At 43.2% G+C, this 19,053-nt stretch overlaps 1 protein-coding gene across 9 annotated transcripts in view; it reads right to left on the bottom strand.

The window, feature by feature from the left end:
• BIRC6 (baculoviral IAP repeat containing 6) overlaps positions 1-19,053 on the bottom strand; it is a 164,587-nt gene that overhangs the window by 76,104 nt on the left and 69,430 nt on the right. For all 9 annotated transcript variants that reach the window (XM_075267485.1, XM_075267484.1, XM_075267481.1 and 6 more), the window contains exons 41-55: positions 18,658-18,812; positions 17,023-17,149; positions 16,232-16,342; positions 14,821-14,954; positions 12,088-12,215; positions 10,179-10,741; positions 8,641-8,816; positions 7,485-7,581; positions 6,902-7,096; positions 6,427-6,627; positions 6,038-6,317; positions 4,775-5,031; positions 4,586-4,694; positions 4,165-4,386; positions 1,601-2,381 (exon numbers count right to left, since the gene is read on the bottom strand). In XM_075267485.1, coding sequence (XP_075123586.1) covers positions 1,601-2,381; positions 4,165-4,386; positions 4,586-4,694; positions 4,775-5,031; positions 6,038-6,317; positions 6,427-6,627; positions 6,902-7,096; positions 7,485-7,581; positions 8,641-8,816; positions 10,179-10,741; positions 12,088-12,215; positions 14,821-14,954; positions 16,232-16,342; positions 17,023-17,149; positions 18,658-18,812 — 3,536 coding nt within the window. The remainder of the gene's footprint in view (positions 1-1,600; positions 2,382-4,164; positions 4,387-4,585; positions 4,695-4,774; positions 5,032-6,037; positions 6,318-6,426; positions 6,628-6,901; positions 7,097-7,484; positions 7,582-8,640; positions 8,817-10,178; positions 10,742-12,087; positions 12,216-14,820; positions 14,955-16,231; positions 16,343-17,022; positions 17,150-18,657; positions 18,813-19,053) is intronic.

The following is a 19,053-nucleotide window of genomic DNA, read 5'->3' on the forward strand; positions in this document are numbered from 1 at the left end:
GGTTAGAAAATACGGTTTTATTGGACTTAAAACTCGCACAACGCGTTTCAGGCATCTGATCACGCCCTTCCTCAGGTGCAACAGTTTCTGCTGCTCTAATGGATCGTGTCTCCTTTTGGAAAGAGAGGCAGCCTTTAAATGGATCGTGTCTCCGGTTTATGTGATAACCAACATCGCTTGCGTAAAGCACTAAGCCTGAAGAAATGAACGGGACGCCACCCCCACCGCCTCTGGACCGGGAGGAACACGGGGCTCCTCCCGCTCCAGAGGCGGATATCAGGATATTTTTTTTTTTATTCAGGAAAAGTCTAATGTCTAGGTCTACATCCCATATATATTATCCTTGGGTATGTTCATATGGCGTTTAGCAGTCAGAAGACACAATGTTTGAGGTTTTTTTTTTTTTGTTTGTTTTTTTTTACCTCCAGCACACTACATGGATCTGGAAAGTTTGTTTTAATAAAAATAAATAAATAAATGTTTCCGCAAAAACAGTCAAAAAAAAAAAAAAAAAATCACACTGCTTTTTTTTCCCACCTGTCAATGACTTCAATGCACAGTTTACCTGAAGATAGGTCATGTCACTTTTTATACGCCAGTATAAGATTTCTCGTTTTATGCAGTGTATTGCTTTAACAAAGAAAGAACAGATCTCATATATTTGTCACCTGACAAACGCCCCGCTTGCCACCGAGCCAGTCATTAACTGACCTGCCCAAACCCATGATTGGATGAGCACACATTTCCTGTGTGTTGTGATCGGCAGAGTCCCAATAAGATTTGGCATGGGAGCAGAGGGACATCAGTGACGTACCTTATCCTTCATGTTAAATGGCTGAGAGTGGTTAAACCTCTCAAGCTAGGTAACATCCTTTAACACCTAAGGGATTCAGGGTAGTCTCTTAAAGGGGATGGCCACTTTCAGACCAATATTGACAAATAAATGTACAATAAAAAGATATACAATTTTCCAACATACTTTCTGTATCAATTCCTTGCGGTTTTCTAGATCTCTGCTCGCTGTCATTCATTCTGTTACTTCTAGAGGATAAAACTCTGACCATGGTCATGTGACTTACGGTCCATGGTCATGTGATGAGCACACAGGTGCCGCTCGTTACAGTCACAGCATAATAATCAGTCATCTGCCTGGTAATCAGCTGTGCACCTGTGTGCTCATCACATGACCATGGACCGTAAATCACATGACCATGGTCAGTTTTATCCTCTAGAAGTAACAGAATGAATGACAACCCGAAATCTAGAAAACTGTGAGGAATTGATACAGAAAGTTTATTGGAAATTTGTATATCTTTTTATTGTACATTTGTTTGTCAAAATTGGTCTGAAAGTGGTCAACCCCTTTAAATTGTTTCATTACCGATCTTCTGTCAGCTATATTCACATGCCTATTTTAGTAAAGAATTGCATTTACAATTTGATAACTGAGCATCTTTTCTTAGACACGGCTCCTCTGCTATTACTACTACAAATTTAGCATTACGGTCATAAGTCACTAATGTTCCCCTTTCAACAATGTCCTTCACAAAACAAAAACTGCAGAAAAAGACCCCTCCACCTCTGTCCCCGGTTACCGTACCTGTGCCATTAATCGCTGGTTATTTGGATGACAGGATATGCATTGCAAGAAAAAGGCCACAGTTGCATTTTCCACAGCAGTTCTTTGCTGAGTAGTAAGACCATTCCCTGCAGTCGAGTTCATTAAAGTGCATCTGGAATTGGTCTGCTGTGAACCATTTACATGACCTGTGGAGCTGGCACCAGAATGACAAAGTAAAAACAAAAGTGCCGTCCAAAGAGGGTTAACTTCAGAACCTCCAAGCCAGTCCTTCATAACATGGCTATTGCCAACTTCAGTCAGAAACCTGAGAATAGGTGCCACCAAGTCCGCCGTGACCGGCATCCTACTAAAGTGCTGAGATGAGTGCTGCCGTCTGAGTCTCTCCTGTGTGGCATCCGCAGAGGCCGCGCCAAAGTCTGAATTAGATATGTGACTGAAGCAAAAGTTAACTAGGCTCCGAACAAGAAGAGAAGGTAAACCGGAGTCCAGCAGTTGTTTGATGGCTTCCGGGGACTGTGACGAAGCAGCAAGCGTGGCCAGGTGAGACTCTGTAAGTGCAAGGGGCGCTTGTGCGTTTTTAGAGTCATCTGTAAGAGCAGCATTAAGGTCTTGCTTCTTGCTATCATCTGTAATAGAAAGTCTGTGCTGGCTTTGAATTGGAGGAGGGGTGATGCCCATCCAGCCCATGAGCAAAGAAAAGTAACTGGGATGGATGTGACACATTGAGCATAGCAGTCCATCAACAGCTTTCTTTAAGACCATGTTACATGGTAAAGACATGGACCATTTGTACAAGGATCTGGAAAAGAAATAAATAGTGTTAGAATATTATATTATTAACATGGATGTGTCAGCGTCATATGAAAAATAGTCAGACTGGCTTGTTACAGTCTGACAAGTCAGCACATGAACACAGCAACCTGTCCATGAGCACCAGCGGCCAATTCATAACACCCTGTACCTCACTTTCTTATGTGAAAGACATGACAGAAGAAGTCAATGTTTGGTGCATGCCAGTCTCTACACCATCACTTGAAAATTTTTGCTTCTAAGGGTGCATTCACACTACGGATACTGTAACTGATTCTGAACGTTAAAACACGTTCAGAATCAGCGCGTATAACGCACATCCCATTCATTTCAATGGGAGACTGCATACGAGCGCTCCCCATTGAAATGAATGGGCTGCTTTTTACTCTACGAGCGCTCCCATTGAAGTGAATGGGAAGTGCTCACGTCTACGGCTCGCCGAGTGAAGGGGCCCGGTGCTTGGCTCAGTCCGAGCCGTAGACACGAGCACTTCCCATTCACTTCAATGGGAGCGCTCGTAGAGTAAAAAGCAGCCCATCCATTTCAATGGGGAGCGCTCGTATGCCGGCTCCCATTGAAATGAATGGGATCTGCTTTATACGTGTTGATTCTGAACGTTTTTAACATTCAGAATCAGTCACCGTATCCGTAGTGTGAATGCACCCTAATAAGTACAGACTTGAAGCCATAATATGTCCTTAACATAGCAAACTATTAAAACAAGTTGTCCAAAATGAAGATTCAGGTCTGCTTTCATTTAGAAAGATCACCGCCCCTGTCTACAGGATTTGTCTGGTATTTTGGCTCAAATCTTTTGAAGTGAAAAGTGCTGCAATACCAATAGAACTCATGGACAGGGGTAGCCATTTTGGGGGGGAGAAATCAGCTATTTGCTGTCTTGGATAACCCCTTAAAAAAAAGGTACGATTGGAAATGTTGAATTCTACATGCCTGAAACATTTGTTCTCCTTGAAGATAAGTAGAGAAGAGTACTATTCAAAACGGCCGTTTCGAATAGCACGCACCCATAGGAATGAATGGAAGCGGCCAGCACGCAGACTTTGCCGGCAGCCGTCCACTTAACCCCCTGCGTCCATTCATTCCTATGGGTGCGTGCTATTCGAAACGGGAGTTTTTGAGTAGATTAGAAACTTAGCTAAAATATATTGGTGGGCTGCATTCTAATATTGTGGTGGCTGCATATAGGCAGGGTTTCATCTTGCTGTGTGTGGCTACCACAATGTGGGAATGCAGCGAATCTAAAGCCCATCAACCGGTTGCATATTCAATAGGAAAATAAAAGTGAGCACATGGAAGGGACTGAGCCTTCCCAGAGTGGGGCCCAGTGAAGAACCCACTATATACCATCCATGTACAGAAATGAATTTTTTTCATTAAGCAACTGTTTCAAGTGACTCATTTTTTCAGGACCTCCTTAAGCCCCCGTTCACATAGGGCACGGGACCGCGTATTTTGGTCCTGATTTTGATGCGGGAAGCCGCGTCAGAATAGGACCAAAATGCGTCTGCTGCGACTGTCATGGCTTCCGACAGTTGCGGCCTCCCACTCCGGAGTAGGCTTGAATGAATGGGCCTAGTCCAGAGGGTGCTGTCGCGAGCAGTCTGCATAGACCTCTATTGTGAGGGGGAGGATTCAGCGCCAAAATCCACTCCCTCTTGCCCCGTGTGAACGAGCCCTAAGGGGTACAGAAAGGTCTTATTTTTATAGCTACATTACAAATGTAGAATCTGTAGGAGCGGGGATGTACTTACTCAAATAGATCTCTGTTCAGCAAACCAGGCAAGTCGTATTCCACAGGAAGTTCGTAACTATGCCATAAAATGGCTGCTACGCAGTGCAAATGAGAAGGGGATGGCATTAAAAGACCAAACTCTCTCGACGAATTGTTTGGAGGGTTGAAAGTGCTACGACCACTTCTTTTCAAGGAAGCCACTCTTGCAGAATCGCTCACCCACTTTAACAGAGCTTGTATTCTATAGCCAAAGCAAAAGGATATCAGCAATAGCAAAGCTCAACGTCTCAAATGTCATGGCATTAAATGAATTACGGTGAAATGTGTTAATTTTGGACAAGTTTACTTAAAGGAGACCATAGGAGGTGAATACAAATGTATGCATTTCTAATAAAACAGTTGCCATTTAACACACAAAAATATCCAGAAGGTTTCCGTACCGATCCTTTGTTCCAGGGTCTTGGGTAGTCCCTAACTGGTAGAGGATATCTATTGTGGAATCTGATGACAATCCATTAAGCCTTCCAAATAGCAGGGGACTATTTAGATCTGTGCAATAAAATTAAAAAGATGAAATCCTCATGTATTTAGATGATTATATATCCATTAAGGGGAGTGCAGGGACATACCTGCGGGGTCACTGCCAGATGCTGCACAGTTGCGCAGAAGGATATCAATGAGGCGAAGTCCTATCCTGGTTGACTGAAGTCCAATCTTAACCAACACCGCCTCGATGTTGGGAGAATGCATGCCACAGTATGGAGACATCAGTAAGGCAGCGCAGGTCTGTAACAGATTGGCTGTGGGGGCTGCAGCACTTGCCATCATTGCTTCCAGTTCACTGATATGAGTGAGGCAATGATGTAAAAGCCTTAGCCAGCCAATACTTAAAGGAAAAGAGAAAATGTTAAAGATTTTTTTTGGTGGGTGGGAAAAAAAAAAAAAAAAAAAGTCAGTATTTCACACATTACATTTATACATGTCGGAGTGGAAAGAAAGCCATCATTTAACCTCATCTTCACAACATGGAGCAGGGTGAAAAGTTAATAAGCGAACTGCAACAAGACTAAATGGTACGCTCCCCCCCCCCAAAAAAAAAAAAAAAGGGGGAGGAGGAGGGAACCACTACCGTAAACTGAATCAACATTATAGTAAATATACAAAACAATATAGTAAACATGGTGTAATTTTCTCAAGTTTCCTATGCACAGTATACAAGTTCATGGTACAATTCACTACACTTTAGTCAAGGAGTAAGGAGCGAGTCTAGCCCACTGTACATCTAATTTTCTCCCAATTAGGCCAACCAAACCAGACAATGTAAGTCACTGTCAGACTCAGATAATGCTGTGCTGCTGACACCTGGCTATCCTAGACCATGGAGGCAGTCCTGGATTGATGGGAATTAAAGGGGTTACCCAATTTCTAACACTGACGGCCTATATTTAGGAGAGGCTGTCTATATTAAATCTGCAGGGGGTCTGACATCTGGGCAGCATAGCTCACAGTCTGTAAATAGCAGAATATGCGCTGTCTCCGTACTGAGGTGTCAGATACTTGCAGATCCAAGATTGACGGCCTAAGAATGGGTCATCAATGTTATAAACTGGAAAACTCTAAACTTCCTTCCAGGTGCAGTTATTGTGCCTTGAACCAATCAGGTCCTCAGGATGGTATCCAGAACAAAGACTGGATTGTGTTCAGATCTGGTTGTAACAGACTGTAGTGGGAAGAGAACATACATGGCCCCTCTACAGACTAGTGCAGCTGCTGTATGTTTCTTAATTCAAGGCAATGACCTATATCACTTTTATATCCATATACACAGGCCTCTGGAAAATGCCCCGAGACTAAAGGCTTCACTATTATTGTGGATTTGACTTTTGCGTTACCTTGTTTTAGACACCTGATCCTCAGAAGGAAGGAAAGGGTTATTAATAGTTGCTGATGACGTGTTTCCAAATGCAGTCAGGCCAAGCAATTTAATTTGTGAAAGTCCAAGAGTGCTGGCATCACGAGGACGGTGGAGGCGAAGACAGACGGCAGATGCCACCTCTGCTTTCACAAGCTGGATTTTGATGTACGTGAGTCCACTAGTGATGACTGGTGTGGACAAGGGCAGCATGTTGACCCCATCTGCACTAATTTCCACAGAGACTGAAGACGGACACGCTAAAAAAAAATAAAAAAAATATATATATAAATTACAAAGACAATTATGAAGAGATTTGTTTTATGTCCAGACGTTGACTATTCTATCACAAATGGAGAGACTGCTTACTGGCCAGGGATGCAAGATGAGGCTGAATATGAATCTCCTTCAAAAGCACGGCTGCTGGCAGGTGAATCGTGAGATCACACCAAGCTTCCTCCGGTAAGAAGATATAGGACCAGGCAGCAGACCGTGCTCTCCTGTGTGGTGGGGTGGCTTGTAGAAGGACTTCTGCAGGCTGAGCTGTTGGACTACTTGATGTGATTGTACCTAGCAGAAGAAAAAATGAGCCATTAAACTGTATGTATGTTATACTGAGTAGTTCTGAATCTTGTCTAGTTATGTTTTTTTTGTTGCTTCTAAAATCATCCGGTTCGGATTACATGGAGACAGAAGGATGTGACCAAACCTACATCCACTGAAGATCAGTACTTACAACCTCTCTGCAGAGATTTATCAAATGTCTGCAAGTGTACCTAGAAGAACTGATACAAAAAAGCCTTTTAATACAGTATGTGCATAGCAAAGTGGCAAAACTACATACCAAGAGGAGCAAAGTTGTGGATTCCCTCCGCATTATCAGGCTCAGAAGCAAGCACCCTCGCTTTCAAAGTGCTGTCTGAAGTTTTGCTTGGGCCAGAGTCGAGAAACTTCATGATTGTAGACACCATGCTTCTGGCAGTGTTAACTATTGCTCTTGTGCTTGTCACCATGTTATTGCAGATGAGCTGAACGCCTCCTAAAGGCAAGCACAATAAAAACATTGTAGAAGAAGAACAATTATCCACGTTGCATACACACACCAGTACGTGCAAGTGTTCAGGAGTAAAGTTAAATGAATAGTGGACTTCCATTCTCTATAGTCCCAGAGGTCAAACAGAGCTGAATCGTGATCCTATGGTACATATTTAAGTTTAAAAGTGTACAGTATAATGAAATTAAAGGGGCGTGCAGGCAAAAATGGACAACCCTTTAAAGGTTTAAATAAAAACCCAAACACCTGATTGAGAACATGAAGATGGGTCAGAGAAATGGGAAACAGTCTAGGAATATGTGGGAACATTCAGCAGGTGGAAAATTTTAGTTGCAAAGTAAGCAAGGCACTAACATAAAATCTAGAAACCTACCCATATCATGGAATGCTTTCAAGGCCTCGCTCGTATCCAAAACTCTCAAGATAAACCACAGCAAAGGCTCGGACAGCTGGCAAGTAGAAAGAGAACCCTGAAGACAATAAAGTAGCACACAATTTCATCAGTTTTCCACTTTCATGAATGGACTGCAGAAAGCGATCACTTTACCTCAGTCACATCTTCACACAGTAATTGACAAATTTAAAAAAAGAGAAATAATAGTGAATATTGCTTTAGACTTCACACACAGATTGAAGGGGGCCCCTGCCTTTTATGGTCTGTGTCATATCTGAACTCAATACACAGGATCATGGACATTAAGGACAGAAAATTCTAGACTACTATGGGTTTTATTCTTCAACACTACAAAGTATCATTTGAGTATGGGGCCAAATACCATGGCCTAAATGGGCTCTTACTTTTAAGGGCATCAGGTAAAGATCACCCAATGCTGCCAGAGAACTCGCCATCGCCACTTCCATCTTCTTCAGGAACGTCCTCTTCACGCGACTTCTTCCGGCGCAGGCAGTCAAACTTCTAGGCCTCCGGCAGAGCAGACTGCGCATACCCACAGGCCACAAGAAAATGGCCACTTACTGTGTAAGCAGCCATATTTCTTGTGGCCACGGGCATGCGCAGTCGGTCCTGCCCGAGAAATTTGACCTCTTGCGCTGGAAGAATACGCGTGAAGAGGACGTTCCTGAAGATTGAGGTGGCGCTGGAGCTTTCTCTCGCAGCATTGGGGACCGCCCACAGAGCTGCGAGAGAACTCATTTGCACACACAAGAAAACCGTGATTTCTACTGAACGGTGGTACGGAGAAGACATCTAAAAAGGTAGGAGACAGTGTTTTAATGGTAGAATCCCTTTAAGGTGCAGGAGTGTCTCTCTCCGTCCACAGAATTGCTATGGTCTTTGCAAGGAATAGCATTTCCAAGAGTACAATATGAGTAAGGTGTAACCGGGCCAACAACTTAAAGGTACTCAACAAAATGACCCATTTCAATTTAAGGGCACTGCCATTTGACGTGCAAGAAATGAGCTTGTGGTCTGGTGCATCTAGATCATTTGGGATACATAGGGGTCATACATTTGTCACTGATACTCTGGAAAGCTGATGTATTACTTATGGGAAGCCAAAAGTTGTTACCTGTCTGCCCATATATCCACATGCCATATAAGTTAAAATGGGCTGCAGCATAACTTGAACACTGGTTGCCTTCTTACTGAGAGTGGTGAGTATTGTGAACAGACCATCACCAACTGATATCGCGTCCAATCCTCCATGAAAGTTTTCGTGTTTAGTTAGATGTAAACCACTTGCACCTACAAGTAAACAGTTAGTTTTGCTTTAAAAGGATTTTTAGGTGTTGAAAAGGAAACTGATCAATAAGAACCAGAAGCTCAATTGTAAAACCTAGACGTAAATGCAGGTCTAAAGCACTAAAGTCCTCTTATTGTGGTTGCTTTTTATTGATGACCTATCCTCAAGATAGGCCATTAAAAAGATCGGCGTGAGTAGAAGGGATTGCAATGATCAAACTGCTGCCATCTTTACGTTGCACGCTGTTTGATTAACATCGACCATGTTATGCAATTAAAGCCTTTCCAATTCAATTTATGGAATGAAGCTGTTGTCTGCTTCATAGAGGCTGTGTATTGTAACTACACTTAAACAGAGGGTTATAGTGCTTGCACAAGCACTGCAGCCCCTTCAAGCAGAAGTTTAGTGGGAGTTCTAGGTGTCAAACCTGCAATGATCTTTTAGGGTGCATGCACACTACGTAACGCCGGGCGTGTATGAGAGCCGTACACGCTGGCGTTACAGCAGGGCTGCCGAACACTTCCCATTCACTTCAATGGGAGCGCTCGTAAACGCCGCTGTTACGAGCGCTCCCATTGAAGTGAATGGGAAGTGTTCGGCAGTCTGCTGTAATGCCGGCGTGTACGGCTCTCATACACGCCCGGCATTACTCAGTGTGCATGCACCCTTAATTAGGATCAATAAACTTTTTAATCCCTAAGGGCTAGTTCCTACATGAATAGGGTGTGGCGGAATTTGGGCCGGGGAAAAAAAACAAAAAAAACCCAAAAACAAAAAAAACAAAAAAAAACAAAAAACACACCCTTCATCTCAAAGACCACCAGACTGTTTTTCCCTCCAGCACAGCGAATGGACCTTAAAAACCGCGACGTGATTTTTGGCAAAAAAAAAAAAAAAAAAAAACGCTAGCGGTTTTTCCCCCTCCCATTCACTTGTATTGATTTCCTGAGGCAGAATCTGCCTCAAGAAAGGGCAGCTCGCTTCTTTTTTCTGCTAGCGGGAAAAAACTACTAGCGGGAAAAAAAGACCACTAGCGGTCTATATAGACCTCTATTGTGAGGGAGCGGATTTTGAAGAGGATTCCATGCCAAAATCCGCCTTCTCTTGCCCAGTGTGAACGGGGCCTAAAAGGCACTGGAACAACCCTTTAAGTGTGAGGTTCCAGCTAGGGACTTTAGTATCCAAGTTTATACATCTACAGTCCTAAGAATTCTGGATTTGAAGACTGCAGTGAGCAGAAAGGAGCTTCATGAGCAAAGCAAAGTCAAAGGACTCTATACTACATCCTGAAATACCGATATACTAGATGTATTACTAAGTGCATCAGTACATTTACCAATACAAATGAGACTTTAAACACTTACCTATAATCATGGCCATAGCACTGCTGTTGCATTGTCCAAGGGCAGAGAGAATTTGGCTCATAATCTGCTGGTTGGCTAGCACCAAATCTGCCACATATGCAGTGGAACTTTGTGTAGCTGAAGAATTGCTGTTGGCATCTTTTCCACCATAGACTTTCTCTTCATCAGAAACGCTGTCCGTGGTGCTGCTGACAACCGATGCGCGGGCACTAAACTCTTTGTTACTTGACAGGGGCAACTGAACCAGGATGTTCACCAGCTTCAACAAGTCAAACATTAGCTGATCACGCGTCATTTCTCCACAAACTGCTTTGGCGTCACCAGGTCGAATAATATTTGCAAACAAGCCACCAAAGCAGGCCCGGGCCCCAACAGAACTGTCAGATCCACTGCGAGATACCACTTTGTCAGAGCAGGTAATATAGTGATGTACCAGGAAGGTAACTGATTCGATTACAGAAGAAATGGTACTGACTGAGACCACCTCGAAATTTTGTTCCAGGGTGAATTCTAGAAGTTTCACCTGTGCATCCAGGGGGCCTTGTCCTGTTTGAAAAGCACCTCTAAATAGAATAAAAGTTAGAAACAAACTTTAGGGTTTTTTGGTTTTACATAAATTAAGGAAATTTATTTATAACAACGGTGCCGGTACCGTAGCTCTTCACTGTCAGAAGGGCGTTACTGACAGTCAATTGGGAACACTCTTCCTCACAGTAGCATCTATAGCACTGTACTATGAGGAGGGCCGTTTCTTACCGCTGAGCAATGACGCTGAACGGTGAGGAACGCCCACCCAGTACTCTTCTATGGACGACAACTATCAGGAGGGGTTCCTCACCGTTCTCACAGTACAGCGCTATAGATGCTAATTTGAGGAAGGGCGTTCCTGACTGTCAAACGCCCTTCTGACAGTGAAGAGCTACGGTTCCGACACCGATAGCTCTTCACCGGGGGCACAAAGGGAAATCAATGGGTTAAAAAGCCTCACATTGATTTCAATGTGTTATGCACGTTAAACAGAACCCATTGAAGTCAATGGGATTCTGTTTTGAAGCGCCTACTCTGACACGAGTTTACGTGTCAGAATCAGTGCCGAGATACATCGTGTGCACGGGCCCAAAAGGGGAGCGTTTTCCTGGCAGAAACACATTTGCCTCAAGTAATTTTTTTGAGTCTTTACAGTAAAACCTATTGTCAGCAAGGTAAACTTTCCTGCCAAATCTGACAATAGGAGTGGAGAGGCACTGCCGCTTACTATATGGGAAAGTTGTGCATGATACTATGTGGGCACACTATAGCGGCTTCAGTAACTGTACTACCCGTCTGCCAAAGTCTCTGCACACAGCGAGGTCAGGAAATAGATCTGGGGAGGGGGCATCTTTTAAATGACATTTTCCACCTAAGTTTAGAGAGATTCCATTACTAAACCAAACCTCTGTAATTTTTGTTACTTTACCCCAAACTTTGCCAAGCATGAAGCCAGAACTGTGGCATATTTAGCTTAGTATGGGTCTTCATGCATATATACACCTCCAACATGAAGTGGAAAGGCTGGAGTGAAAATGATGCAAGAAGAGATTACCACACCCTATGGGATCCTTTCTATCTGACCCATAACCAGTTTGCCAAAAGGCACCAAACCAGTCCAGAAGCCAGATCAAAACATTATTTCCAACACCAGGATAATTCCAAAAACACTAGGTGCCTCTGTTCTGGCTTTAATTTCCTTCTGTCTCGACTTCACGAAGCTCAGAGGAAACTACAAAGGGGGTGCAGTGTATATGAACAAACCCTAAATCTTCCAAATGCGTGAAATTTCTCTTTAAAATTGGAGTCAGGAGGGGGAGGGGGAAGACTCCTATAAATACTTGGAAAAAAATCTTAATACCACAAAGATGGTGTTACAAACCTTTCTGTGGAAAGAATGTGTATGAGCTTTAGCAAAAATTCACTGAACATCTGAGGACTGGTGGCAGAAAGATGGACTTGTAGTCGAGTCAGGAACTCCTGCATTGCCTGAGTAGCAGTGGGCCCAACCTGGACAGCAACAACAGAAGAGAAATACATTAAAATTTTATACACTTTTTTGGGAACACCACAGATTATTATGCAAGAGCTTTTAAATAATAAGTCAGCAATCGTGAATAGTCAGTGGTTAACAATGCACCAAGACTAGGAGTCACAGTAATAAGTGTCTGGTATATAGAACCTGACTGCTCAAGTTTCATAAGCACTGCCCTGTCATCAGCGTGGAGCCCCAATACATAACATGACGCCAGGTGGATGGTTAGGTGACCATTACATTGCTCAGTGTAACGTATATGGTCGCATGTCCTTCCACCAGCTGCCACAATGTGGATGGGAGCGCTGTATTGACTAGACAGGGACAGCAGAACTTCGGGGGGTATGCACCTTATGAAACCTTAGACAAGGTGCCAGAACCTCCTACTAGTGAGGGACCAAACACCTAATAGAGTTTTAGATACTTGTTTAAAAAGACCAGTCTATTTACTAGAGTAGGAAAGGGATAAGTAGAAAGTTCTTTTGAACCTTAAAAGGAATTCCCATCTCCGCCATGGAATACAAGGCTCCTTATAGTTACAGAACCAGCTTAACAACGCTCTTCTACACCATCTCCGAGGCATACAGGAGTTATGGAAACTTCATAGCACCACAATGACAAGTCTAGTCCCATTTCAGCCATTAAAAGGAAATGAGCCATAAAAGAACTTGCCCCAAGATGGCTAGTGCTGCTACACTGAAAAAGACGACTTTATACCATTAACAGCTTTTAATCGCTGCTCCTAAATTAACCCGTTATGCCAGTCAGTGAAGTTTTATTTTTATACGTTACTAGCAGGAGGGCCTGGGTTCACACGGGTATATTTCCTTTTTTGTTTATGTAGTGGCCCCATAAGAATTATCCAGTTTTGCACTAGTGTTTTTGTATGTCGTTTGTGTGTCCATAAGAGTCACGTGATAAAGTGTATCATTTTGGATATCCGTGGAAAACCTGCGATCAGTTATTATGGATACCTGGAGTAAAGCTGTGTGTATGTGACCTTGTGTAAGTGTCATCCACAGCACCCTGACATACAGCAGTGAAGAAAAATGACTGGGTTGCTATGGAAACCTGGAGTAAACTCTAACGTGTGTTACTCTGTGCAGAGCCGCGTATCTAATCCTCCGGCATGTGGTACTGTGTGCAGAGGCACATATCTAATCCTCCCCCCATGTGGTATTGTGTGCAATGGCACATCTCTAATTCTCTGGCGTGTGGTATTGTGTGCAAACATGCATATTTAAAAAGGGATTCTACCATTAAAACTATTTTTTTCCTCTAATTACCACGTTGGAATAGCCTTAAGAAAGGCTATTTGTCTCCTACCTTTAGACGTGGTCTCCGCCGCGCCGTTCCGTAGAAATACCGGTTTTAACCGGTATGCAAATGAGCTCTCCACAGCAATGAGGGCGGCCCCAGCGCTGAAAGGCCGATGAGCGCATCCCCATTGCTGCCCGAGAGCTCTTTCCTGCGCCACTTCCTTGTTCTGCAGCAACTCCGCCTCCCCTGGCTTCTCTTGCAGTTCTAGAGAGGAGCATAGAGAGGCCACCCCAAAATGGCCGCCGGCCGGCTCCTGTATTGAACTGCAAGAGTGGCTACCCCAAAATGGCCGCTCTTGCAGTTCAATACAGGAGCCGGCCGGTGGCCATTTTGGGGTGGCCTCTCTATGCTCCTCTATAGAACTACAAGAGCAAGAGAAGCCAGAAGAGGCGGAGTTGCTGCAGAACAAGGAGGCGGTGCAGGAAAGCGCTCTCGGGCAGCAATGGGGATGCGCTCATCGGCCTTTCAGCGCTGGGGCCTGCCCTCATTGCTGCGGAGAGCTCATTTGCATACCGGTTAAAACCAGTATTTCTATGGAACAGCGTGGCGGAGACCACGTCTATAGGTAGGAGACGAATAGCCTTTCTTAAGGCTATTCCGATGTGTTCATTAGGAAAAAAAAGGTAGTTAATGGTAGTATCACACTCCAGAGGGTTAAAGGGGTTCTGTGTGCAGACTTGCATAACTAATCCTTCAGCGTGTGGAACTGTGTGCAGACGCGCATATTTAATCCTCTGGTGTGTGATACTGTGTGTTGACCTGTGTATCTAATCATCTGATGCGTGTATCTCAGTTTGGATATCAGTGCTGGATTGTGCATGTGGAGTGACTGTGTGTATGGCAGTTGGAATATGAGTGAAAGACTTGCGGGTTTGTATTGGCTAATTGGGTGTGTGTGTTGTCATTGTTTTGGGAATGCTGTATCTCAGCAACGGTACGTCCGAGCAAATTGAGGCCTCCTCTTAAACCTTCCCGGACACCTGTAGTATCTGTGTGCAAAATTTGGTGAAGATTGGTCCAGTCGTTTGGTCGCGCATAAAAAAACAGACATTCATTTTTAGAATAGAGAGATGGACAATCTAAATTCTGCTCCCTTGTTTAAATCCTAGCGAAAATGTTATCACTAGTTCTGCAATTCTGAGTCACGTTTCAGGACAGAAGACTGCACAGTCCATACATTAAAAGACTAAATTATCTTTTTGGTCTTCAGATTTGATACAGAGTAAACCATCAAGTTATTAAACATTTGGTTAACTTTACCTGGGGACTGTGCTGGTTGGTCCCATGAGGGTTTGTTCCTGAGAGAAATTTCACAAGGACATGAAGGAGGTTTGGATCTGAAACTAACAGCTGGGCAGTGTTTTCCTGAGCTCCAATAGTGCTGCTGGGTCCAGCTAGAAAATGTACAAAGTCTTAAGATTAATTTTTTTACCAAAAATTGGAGATATTAGTTACAATGCATTTTGCTTCAGACCATATAGAGAGATTTATTTAATTAAAACAAAAAAAATCCTAAATAAAAGTATAAAGAAACGACATGTCCTTTGAATAGGTCGTCAATAGTCGACTGGAAAAGGGAAGGGGGGGGGGGGGGGCAGATTTCTTGGACCCTGACTGATCAGTTAATTGAAGAGGCTGATGCACTTCAGAACAAGCAATGGAATAAGTGCAGCTCCATACATTGTGTAGTGGCCATGAAATTGGAACTGGAGCAATACCCTATGCAATTTAAAAAGCTGTGGCGCTTCCAAGGAGACATTTCCTCCATGGAAGCGCCAAGGAGGCATTTGGTTCCTTGCACCCTGCAGCTGACTGGCAGGGTGCAAGGAACAAAACTTCCACCAATAATATACCAAAATCAGGACATTTAATATATATTAAAGCACAACCCCCCCCCCCCCCCAAAAAAAAACAAAAAAAAAAAAAAACCTCAGAACACAAAAAATACACAATTGATTCAAATTGATTATAAATAAGGGCTCTAGGTTTGGTTCAGAAATTTCTTTGATGATCAGAGAGACACGCCTGCTACCAAAACTGAATTTTTAGTGGCAGAAACTTCTGCAACAAACCTGCGTACAAAATTAAGAGTAGAAATGAATATACACAGCCTCCCTAAGGCAGCCTTCACACGGAGTTTACGCTCCACTCATTCTGAACATAAACTCGTTCAGAGTGAAAGGTGTAAAAACAGATCCCATTGACTTCTATGGGTGCCGGAATACGCGCATATCACATTGAAAGCAATAGGTAAAAAAAAAAAAAAAGCCTCCGTTTGATTTCAATGGGTAGCGAGCATATGCCGGCACCCATAGAAGTCAATGGGATCTGTTTTTACACCACTCACTCTGAACGAGTTTACGTTCAGAATGAGCGAGCGTAAGGCTCCCTAATACATAGTACATGCACATGACCAAAAGTATTTATTTCTCTGATCACTATGAGAACAAGGGAATAAGCGGCTACTGATCCCCATGCACATTAGATGCAGGTGGGTTTAGGTGAAATTCATGTGTATGGTCATCTTAATAGATCACATTTATTTGGATCTATACGGTTTTCAGTCTCTATATTGTAAAGCACTTCATAATTTTGCGAATTACCAAGGTTGACCAGTAGTCCTAATGAAGCGGAATTAAACTAAAGGAATAGGAAGGTGAATACCACTTACAGTTCAGTTGCATGTTTGTCATAAGAGTGAGGCTATGAAGCACAAGGCACCATGTCCGCAGTAAAGTATTTGGATGCCAGGCCAGCACTGTTAGAAAGCTTGTTATAGAAGCTGGATACAAAAAAAATAAAATATAATTATTGGCAGAACATAAGACAGTCCTTTAGTTGATAACAGCCCTGGCCTATAAATGGGACCTGCTACTGGAACCACATTCAAGAACTGTATGAATCCCCATTTATGAACAGCCTCGGTGGAGTTTCCTTGAATTTGGCAAGTCCTTTACCATAATTGTATACATGCACACATACAAGAAGATTTCATAACACGTTATTTTTATATAGTTTGCTTATTAGGGGTGTGGTTTAGATCAGGGGAGGTGTGGCTTAGTGGCAAAGGTGCATCTTGAAACGCAACACCATTTTAGTGTAAATTTTGCCATGGACTATACCAAAAAATAAAATAAAGTTGGGACCAGTAGGTAGGTTAGAAATCTAGCTGCCACTTATGTATTCCCATTTCCCAAGACCATGACATTATATTAATAAACTATCCAGGTTTATCAAAATCTGGCAGATGTCAAGATTTCTTCAGATGAAGCAGCTGCCTATTAAACAGGCACATGCCAAAAACACTTGGGAAGATTATTGAAGCTGAAGGTTTAAAGATGTCCCGGGTTGGGAGGACTGGAAACAAATCTGCACCTTATTCATCCACTTCCCCCAATGCTTGAACAAAGGGATTATCCCCATTGGACAATTTAGTGCTTCCTATTTTTGGCAAGCAGTTACCTTGATTCAGAGAGACGACTGGCACTCTGTTAGCATGGTACAAGAACAGGTCACTTCCATTTTCCTTGCCCCCACTGGAGCTAGAATTTAGGCTCAATGTGAGCCATAACTGTAGAAGAGACTCCAGCTGCAGAAAAATAATAAAGTTGGATTAAGGCTCTTCAAACTACAAGACAAAGATTTTGAGGATAAGCAACCAATGATGAACATGATCTACATTTAATAAAACTGCCTGCAACCATCAATGTTCCCACCAGTAAAATAACTTGTAGACTAGTGGGGATTTGCCCATTGGTTGGCCAGACAGATAGGCTGCGGCTTTATTCATTTTATATGGAACTGCTGGAGACAACTGAGGCAGAGCGATCGGTTATTACTGGAGACACCTTGAAAGGAATGGAGCGCAGCAGCTGTCTGCCCAACCACATGGACGAGAGAGCAAGGCTCCCCCGCTCAGGTGGTTGGTGGATCACAGTAGTAGAAGCTCCAGCCATCTGTTACTTATTCCCCCATCATGTGCTTAAGGGATAGGTTGCAGCCTTTTAACTACTGAATTAGTGTACAGTAAAATCCAGAACCCACAGGTAATAGGTTCCAAGACTAACAACATTACAGAAAGCATCAAAGTGTTACTCTGCATAACGAACAAAGCCAAAAGTAAATGGATGACTATGTAAACGGATGATCATCTGTCTGCATTCTTTTTTTTTTGCATCTGTTAAGTGGGAGAGAAAAGAAAAGACAAATCCACAAACACTTAAGGGCTCGTTCACATCTGCGCCCCGGGTCTCCGTTCTGCAGGTTTCAGCTTCCTGCACGAAACTGGGTTCGAAAAGTGTCCGGCCGTTAGCATCGGGGAGCGTTTTATGCTCTCCGCAGCGAAACAGTTTGTTTTTTTAAATCGGACACAGAGTCAGACATGCAGGATTGGGTGTCCGGTTTAAAAAAAACCAAAACCAAAAACAACAAAAACATGGTTTTGCCGTGGAGAGCATAAAACAGTCACCCGTGCTCACGGCCAAACACCGTCTGGCAGGTTTCCTTCTTTTGCCGGCAGAAGATGGAAACCTGATATGGAGACCCAATCGCTGGTGTGAACCCACCGTTAAAGGGGTTGGCCACTTTCAGACCAATACTGAGAGACAAATGTTATGGTTTGTATAATAAAAAGTTGTACAATTTTCCAATATACTTTCTGTATCAATTCCTCGCGGTTTTCTAGATCTCTGCTTGCTGTCATTCATTCTGTTACTTCTAGTGGATAAAAGTCTGACCATGGTCATGTGATTTACGGTCCATGGCCATGCGATTAGCACAGGTGAACAGCTGATTACCAGGCAGATGTCTGATTATTGTTCTGTGACTAACGAGCAGCCCGTGTCCTCATCACATGACCATGGACCGACTGCAAGTCACATGACCATGGTCAGATGTTTATCCACTAGAAGTAACAGAATGAATGACAGCAAGCAGAGATCTAGAAAACTGAGGAATTGATACAGAAAGTATATTGGAAAATTGTACAACTCTATTATACAAACCATAACATTGGTCTCTCAATATTGTACTAAGTGGTCAACCCCTTTAATACATTTGGTCTAAAGCTTGTGCAAATGAACATTACTCAAAACCAACCTGGACATGATGCACTTGCAGCATTGAGAAGAGCTTGTTAAAGCAGGCACTCAGCATTGGAATGGAAGACGACTGAACAATTAGCTGGTTCGCCTGACTGGACGCATGAAGCCCTCGTAACAAAGAGTCGTCTGTCCCACCGGAAGGCTGTGATACTGTGAAGCAAAAGTAAATTCTTAAGCCACAGAGCGCAACATAGCATTAGGCTAAAGCCTCAAGGTGCAAAAAACTGCTTGTTTTGCAGCTGATCAGAAGGTGAAAGTTACAGCAGAAAGCCTGAGGGGGCGAAAACTGAAGAGGACTTTGGGAGCATGGCAGAAATGGAAGAAGAATTTTAGGTGGACTTCAACCTCAATTTATGGACATAAGAGTGTGTGCGGTGTTCTCGAAGGATAA

The sequence above is a fragment of the Leptodactylus fuscus genome, chromosome 3, assembly GCF_031893055.1.
Source record: "Leptodactylus fuscus isolate aLepFus1 chromosome 3, aLepFus1.hap2, whole genome shotgun sequence".
NCBI lineage: Eukaryota > Metazoa > Chordata > Amphibia > Anura > Leptodactylidae > Leptodactylus > Leptodactylus fuscus.